General features: G+C 35.9%; 1 protein-coding gene across 3 annotated transcripts; it reads right to left on the reverse strand.

The window, feature by feature from the left end:
• Positions 1-1218: 1218 nt before the first annotated feature.
• Positions 1219-2594, reverse strand: LOC129301254 (vascular-related unknown protein 1-like). 3 transcript variants are annotated; one of them, XR_008590936.1, is made up of 4 exons: positions 2261-2594; positions 2068-2142; positions 1797-1941; positions 1219-1564 (listed from the first exon to the last, which is right to left on the reverse strand). XR_008590936.1 is itself a non-coding variant. In XM_054939833.1 (3 exons), the coding sequence occupies exons 1-3, from the start codon at positions 2534-2536 to the stop codon at positions 1849-1851; spliced, it is 444 nt and encodes a 147-aa protein (XP_054795808.1). In that variant the 5' UTR covers positions 2537-2594; the 3' UTR covers positions 1633-1848. The 3 variants fall into 3 exon arrangements, 1 of the variants encoding a protein (XP_054795808.1); XR_008590935.1 differs by having other exon boundaries at positions 1768-1941; XM_054939833.1 differs by lacking the exon at positions 1219-1564 and having other exon boundaries at positions 1633-1941.
• Between the last annotated feature and the right edge of the window lie 5292 nt (positions 2595-7886).

Below are 7886 nucleotides of genomic sequence, written 5' to 3' on the forward strand. Positions count from 1 at the left end.
TATATTAAAGCCATACAAGATATGTATGAGGGGGTAAAAACTAGTATAAGAACGCCTAGTGGTCAAACAAAGGATTTTCCTATAAAGATTGGACTATATCAGGGATCATCTCTGAGTCCTTATTTGTTCAACTTGATTTTAAATGTTTTGACGGAACATATTCAAGAGGAAATCCCGAAATGTATGCTCTTCGCGGATGATATAGTTCTTATAGCAGAGACAAGAGAAGAGGTTAATTGCAAACTTGAGTTATGGAGGAGGACATTGGAGTCGAAAGGTTTTCGTCTGAGTAGAAGTAAGACGGAATATTTATATTGTAAATTTGGTAAAGGACTATTCGAAAATAATTTGGAAGTGAAATTGGGAGATCAAATTATACCTCAAGTGGAAAAGTTTAGATATTTGGGAGCCATTATTCAAAATGATGGCGAAATCAGTGGAGATATTTCACATAGAATTCAAGCTGGGTGGTTTAATTGGAGAAAAGCTAAAGGAGTTATTTGTGACCGTAAGGTGCCTAATAAACTTAAAGGAAAGTTTTATCGTACTGCTATCAGACCGGCAATGTTATATAGTAGTGAATGCTGGGCTCTAACGGGACAGCAAGAGCATAAAGTTGGAGTAGCAGAGATGAGAATGTTACGATGGATGTGCGGACATACACGTAAAGATAAAATTCGAAATGAGCACATACGTGAAAAAGTGAGGGTGGCACCTATTGAGGAAAAAATGGTAAAAAATCGGTTGAGATGGTTTGGGCATGTACAAAGAAGACCAAGGGAGGCACCAGTGAGAAGAGTGGAACATATAACTTTGAGTCCGATTAAGAGAGGTAGAGGAAGGCCTAAGAGAACACTCTTGGAAGTTGTTGAACGTGATCTCTTAATTAATAATATTTCTAAAAGCTTAATAAATGATAGAGCACAATGGCGTCTTGCAATCCATGTAGCCGACCCCACCTAGTGGGATAAAGGCTTGTTGTTGTTGTATCAACAGGGCGGAAACTGCTCGAAACTTGTATATAACACACCATGGCATGTATATTTTATTTACGCACATTCTTGCAACCATTTTGTTTCCCGGCAGTTCTACTACATTGAATGATACTAAATTTGAAATTTCCATGTTCCATCACCGAGAACTACTCATTTGAATTTTTCAGTTTTGTAAACAAATGTACAGATATTTTTGAGTTGAAAGTGACAGAGAGTGGCTGAATTGTGATAATCATATCAGTTATTCGACATGATATCTAGGACAGATTCAATAACTGCCAACACCGTACTATCTTGGGTTGTGTATTTTTTTTTTTTTTCCAAGTTCCTATTCTTATGCTTAGGCAAAGTTAAAGTGAAGAGTGATGAAACATTATGAAATGAATCTCCCCCATACACAAATAAATCTAAGCAAGTGGGACTTGTTATATCTTGTGATCCACCTTGTTCTTCACTTCACTTCCCTACCATTTAGTTACCTGCATCCAATAGCTGCCTCAAAAGTGCCCAAACTATATCATCTTAATCAACTTGTCTTCTTCTTTCTCTTTGTTTGATCAAGTCGACAGCTGGCGATGAAGAAACAATTTCAAGGTTACGAGAGTATGATATGCTATTTCTAAATCTGGACTCAAAATTATCAACAGATTACGCGATACTGATGAGTATGTTACTAAGATCGATTAACATAATCATGGGTCATGTTCCGTATATAGTCCAATTTTGAAAGAACACAGAAAAGCAGAAAAGGAAGGGGAGAATATATATATACACAAGTATGACTTAGCCAAAATAATTAACCAGCATGGACAAAGGAACCAAGCAGAGTCCCCTTTCCTTCAAGTCTGTGCAGTCAATAGTACTCTCTGCCTTTAAACTCCCTTCTTCTTTCATCATCATCTTTCACCGACTCTGAATAATGTTCTGCTCCTCTGAATTCCTTGGCCTGCACAACCATCGACACAAGCCACACGACTCGGTTTTAGGACATGGAAGAACCCTTCCGCTTTTATTTTTGTTTGGCTATTAAAGAAGAAGGGAATGGCATGAATAAATCAAATTCCGGGTTTACCATAGAAGCAGCAACATCCGGTTGAAGATCATCAACCTTTCTGGAAATCTTTTCAGTCGGATGCAAGTTCCCAACCTGATGGTAAGGATGGCGAATTTGAGGGAAAGAAGCAGGAGAAGAAGAGTTAATGATAAGAGACGAAGAATTGGAGAAGAAGGGAATCAGAAAGCAGGGGAATGATTAATGAACATGCCTTGGGACTATTGACGGGGGAGCTAGCAGTGTCCTCGAGAGGGTCATCCTGAGATATCTGTTTGGTTCTAGATTTCTTGAAAGTGAGCTTACGAGGAAGATGATGGGGGTGCGAGAATTTCCAAGCAGCAGAAGAAGCAGCATCTGAGAGCAGAGAAGAGCCACCAACGCTGAAACAGGAAGCGTTGGAGAGATCTTGCAAGTAAGAAGTCCAGCCGCTTTCCTCGGCAGAAGGGTGTGGAGCTTGGGACATAGAAGGAGCGAGAGAGCGGTCCATCTGGGCATGAAAAGAAGGGAGAGGAGAAGAAGAGGAGGGATTTATAAAAGAGAAAGTTAAAGGGTGATGAGGACTGGAGAATTGGGACTGGGAGGGAAAAGAAAAGAGAGAACGTGCAAAGGGAAAGGGACGGAGAGCAGGGGGTTGACCTTTGCGGTTCACAAAGGATTTTCGCTAGGAATTGGCAGCCCATGACTCCCTTTTCAACCATTCTCAATCAATGAGCCTATATAACAAACCCTCCTTTTCATATTTGGACCCATTCAGCAATCCCATACCCCGCCTGATTGATTAATTGTTATTACATGTCCACGCTGCCCCCAGTACAAGTTTTTGCCTAACAAGCAGCGACACTCCCACACACCTTGTTTCAAAATCAGTAGTGAAGGATGTCCTCTTCTTTTATCGTGTTCTCTGAGCATTAGAATATGCACATCTGTTACTACCAGCAACCTAGGCCTAGCCAGTCGCTACACCCAGATTGTTTATATTTTGTGAAAAACTGAGAAATTCAGGCCCCCTGGCAATATCCAATTAGTGTATTTGATTTAATTGTCTACCTCTTTTTGTTTTTCTTTGAAGCTGATATCGTAAAACATTACCATGCCCGTGGTTATATAAGATTTCTGAGAGAAGTCGTAGAGTGAGATGGTTTGCTCACAAATTTGTTTAATCAGATCGGGGAACGCTTTTTTATGAAGTACAGCACATTCAGATTGCAGTTTCTGAATGTTAACAAAACGGGCTTTTATAATGGGTCCGGTAATATGAACTCAAATCTGCTCTGGTCCAATATGGAAATAGCCGTGTTTGGGCCTGGATTGAGGAGGGTTGGATTAGACAAAAAAACAGATTATGTCGGTCAAGTAAGGTTCGAAGCTAAACGTTACGGTTGGTCGGGCCAAGCCTAAACATGTATATTGTTTATTAGAAAAAAAATAATTAATATACATTTTTACAATAATTTATAAAATTTCCGAAGTCATTTTTAATTTTTTTTTATAAGTTTTTAACAAAAGCAAACTCAATCCTGAACCCAAGATGGAGAACTGTTGAGATAAATTGAGCGCCGGGCCTAATGGAGAATTGGGCAGGTGTAGTGTGGAGCCTAATCTTTAATTCCGTCGGGTGGGAAAGAGAGGAAAAGACAGCACAACTACAAAAGTGAAAGGAGTAAAGTGATGGCATGTACTGAATAGCCAGAATTGGGAAAAAGGAGCGAGAGTCCAAGTATCCCGAGAACTAGTTTGAATTCGACAAAAAATGTTTTCTTAAGAAACTTCAACAAGGTGCTAAAAATTAAAGGGGAAAAAGTGGCCTAACAAATTAGGATGTGCCTGCGTAAAACGAGAGCCCGCCAGCTGGGGCCCCATACCTTCTGGTCATGTCCATCAAAGTTTCTTTTCTTTTCTTTCCTTTTAAAAAAAAAAAGAAATTAAAACTACTAATTTTATATATAATTGAACCCAAGTGTGCCCACATAAAAGTATCGACGACTCTTTATAGAGGGAGTAATGACCTCATTGATTAATATAATTCAAGTATAATCTCCCTATCTAGTTCCTACTAAAGTAACCTACATGGGATCGGATGAGTTGAACACTCGGCTTTTCCCATTCTGAAGGCCTCTTGGTGCCATGAGGCCTGTAGGTGTATGATTTGACCAAAGTTGAGAGTGATCAATGCACCGTACCTTTCTGCATTGGGGAACAGATTGTGTACAACACAATTTTAAAAATGTATCATGTTTTATAGTTCAACCTTTTAACCTCTAACTTTTCTACGTGCTTAATTAATTTCTTTATTAAAATATAAGTTGATTGGTTTAATTTGATCAAAATCTATGTGTATGTGAACAAAAGAAACCACAACGCGTAATTCTAGTAAGATCCAAATCTTACTGTTTCGAGAAGCTAGATATAAGGAGAAAGCTTGTTAAATGAAGGGTTCTTTGGTTTGACCGGGAATTCTAATGCAGGGTTCTCAGATGCTTTTACTTTTTGAAGTGAAAGACGACAAACAGGCAGTTGCCTTTGCCCTCAGGGCCATGCAAGCTTGCATCACCCATGCCCTACCCCAAATGAACTTGCAATTTTGTCACATCCTATCTCTATAGTCTACAAAATTAAAATTTAAAGAAAAACTCATACAATAAATGGAAAGCCCATCTAAACCAGAAGATATTGTAAACAAGGGGAAAAGGCTTGAAAACGAAATCGCGCAGTCATACGCTAAAAGAGAAGGTGAATATGACCATGACATTTCCTCAACGTAAAATCAGAGATGTATATACCCAAAAGAAGATAAACATATACCATCCAACCTCTCGGTTTAGATTCACCTTGTGTTCCAATGGTTTAAACTCTGAGGGGAAAAGAGAGGGACGGATAGAAAGCTATGCGTAGAGACGCATGCATTCATTAAAGAGAGCTGATGGATGATATCACGAGAATTGTAATGAGTACGTAGGTGTGAGGAATTGATGGAGCAAAGAGAGAATGTTAATTCAAGTCTTGTGGGATCGTGAAATCATTCCTTTAATTAAAAACACAAAGTCGTGCTGGGTCGATGCAAGGAATTATTCATATGGCAGGACTTCTATCCAACAATAATATTATTAATAGAGGCAGAAGAGTTTAATAAAACGGTACTACAATCAAACAAGAGCTTGAGTTTCAATGAAAAGACAAGGACCACCTGAGCTTCTCTATTAATAATGTGGCGGATACGTAAATATCTCTCCATTTCTCTTACCTGCATCCGCATTCATTTTCAAGACTAGCAACGATTCTTTTTCAAAATGTATTGTTCTGTTGTTTTAAATATTTGAATTTGACTAGAACTGGCTCTACTTTGCTTAGCGACTTCTACATGCTATACCATTGACTCTAATCGCAACAATATAAATATTCGGTGTTTTTATGGTATCCAATATTGAGAGAGTTTGTAGACTCATTTTTAATTATGAGAAGATTATTACAATGTTGAAGTATAAATAAACTTAAAATGACATGAAAAGTTCTATATGCACTACATAAAGTTTAGCTTAGTAAATCGTATATAATAAAATATAAGGGCTCATAAATCCCAGCTTTAATTTAAAATCTGAAGTTAAGATGTAGTATATAATGCACATGCAGTATTCATTATCCATATTTAATTGATATCGCCCCTTATGGGCTTCGGTGCTTCCTATTCCCTTTGAATGAAGCTATGTAATAAAACAACTCAAATGTTGTCATGAATACGATCTGTGTATATTAATTAAAACATCATTTTCTGATTACAACCCGCAAAAGGACATGCATGGAGGAGGAAGGGAGCATTAAAATGCATGCAACCGGGACAGGGCATGCATTTTCATCAATAACGAAAGAAATGACGTTTTAATTTGACCAAAAAAATTAAAAGGAAAGGAAATTGGGTGATGGAACATTGATGATAACACCTTTTTATATTGGAATAATGGGTTTGTCAGGATCATTTAGACGTGGCGGCCGTGAAGTTTATAATTGAAGAAAAACGATGGCAGATGAACTAATTCGTCTCATATCAAATTGATCCCTGGTTAATTAATTTAATTAAAAAGGGGAAATAAGGTGGAAATTGTTTGGTAAAAATAAGGTAGGTAAACGGAGCTTTGTCGAGACAAGGATGAGCAAAATGAAAATAAATTATCTCACAGAGAAGGGGGTGGGGAAGCTTGAATAGCATACAGGGAACCGACAAGAAGAAGTTGACGCGCCAAGCCAAAAAACAAATTAAAGAACACATGAGAGGCAGCAATATATCTTCTTCCCATCTCAATTTATAAGATTTTTTTATGTAAAATCATATATATTAATAAAATTTATTAAATACATTTTATAACTTAATTTTTTAAAAAAATATAGCCTTCACGCACTACTTGATTTGTTAAAAAAAAAATATTAAAGAGAGAATATAATAAAAAAGATAATATTTAAAAATATAATTAATAAAATTCTTTTTGTTAATTACTTCTTCCAAATCACAATATAAGTTATATTTAATTAATTTACAATTCATGAATAATATTAATTGGAACCTTAAATTCTTAAAAATATTTACATCTTTTCATTTATACTTTCATTAATACTTTATATAAGAGCTTTAATAATAGTAATTAAAAATTTAATGTATATTTTTTTTCAAAATAGGGTTATAGTTAAAAAAAATAAATATAAAAACTATCTAATGCCTTATATTTTAAATTAAGTAAGGTTTTTAAAAGATATTATGATTTGGAGGAGTGTTTTATAATCAAATCTTTCTAAATATATCTTATAATTTGATTATGAGATAGGAAACAGTACAAACAGGATACTAGGATTAGAAGATGGGCAAAAAATGAGAGGAACCGAAGTAGAAGGCAAGAAAATTGGAAAGGGGAGAGGGTTGAGCCGATGGGGTAAAGTGGGGACAGGGAGAGTGCTAAGATCAAGAAAATAGGGGGACCCACACCCGCTGTAGTCATTGATGGAGGACACTGAAATTTAATCAATATTGTAATTTTGAAATTTGATTGCATTATAAAGGGAAATCCCCAAGTTCATGTTTGCATAGAAGCGAGCGGGAGCGAGTATTTGGAGAATTCAAACAGGGAAGGGATAGAAAGAAGCAAAAGAGAGCGAGAAAAGCATGAGCGGAGTAAATGGGATGACGCTTGAGAGTCCCTATGCCCTCTCCTCTTTTTCTCCTCCAATCACATAACCCCTCTTCCTACTCCCTCCTGTCCAAACAAATTATAAGCAACTTTTACCTCTAACATTTAATTATTTGTATAATTTTTTTCTTTTTACAATCTTAGCCCCAATTACCAGTAATGATTATTTATGTCAATAATTTTTTAATGAGGAAATGTCAAAATGATATAAAACTCGTCAATAGATTGCAACCAATGTGATAAATTCTCATGCTACACAATAAATTAGGTTAATAAATGCAACGGAAAAATGAAAAAAAAATCTATAAATGCTAAACTTTTTATATTTTATGGGAAAAAACAGCTTACCATATTTTACGCTTAGGAGTGTCAGGTATACAGCCATATAGAGAATGATTTTTATAATGCATATCATTGACTTTTTATTGCAAATTCACTTGATGAGAAAAATTAATTTATTAAAATAAATATGTATTTAACAGGAACGACGTGGAAAGTTTGTTAAATTTCTAAAAAGAATTGATGGGTTTTAAAATTTTAGTTAATTCCCGTAAAACATATTAAGAGTAATTTTTAAATAGATCGTATTGTAAAGAGTACATTAGAAGGGTCTAAATCTTTAACTTTTTAAGTTCTATTCACATTTTACTTGACCCTTACCACTTG

The sequence above is a fragment of the Prosopis cineraria genome, unplaced genomic scaffold (genome assembly GCF_029017545.1).
Source record: "Prosopis cineraria cultivar Desert tree isolate PC_DT_omini unplaced genomic scaffold, ASM2901754v1 PC1990, whole genome shotgun sequence".
In the NCBI taxonomy this organism is placed as follows: Eukaryota; Viridiplantae; Streptophyta; class Magnoliopsida; order Fabales; family Fabaceae; genus Prosopis; species Prosopis cineraria.

What these genes read in the sequence shown, in the direction of transcription:
- LOC129301254 (XM_054939833.1), bottom strand. Translation starts at nt 2,536, where the DNA reads ATGGACCGCTCTCTCGCTCCTTCTATGTCCCAAGCTCCACACCCTTCT. An exon ending in CCCCCGTCAATAGTCCCAAG is followed by an intron (nt 2,143 to 2,260) that starts GCATGTTCATTA and finishes CCTTACCATCAG; the next exon opens with GTTGGGAACTTGCATCCGAC. An exon ending in CGGATGTTGCTGCTTCTATG is followed by an intron (nt 1,942 to 2,067) that starts GTAAACCCGGAA and finishes ATGGTTGTGCAG; the next exon opens with GCCAAGGAATTCAGAGGAGC.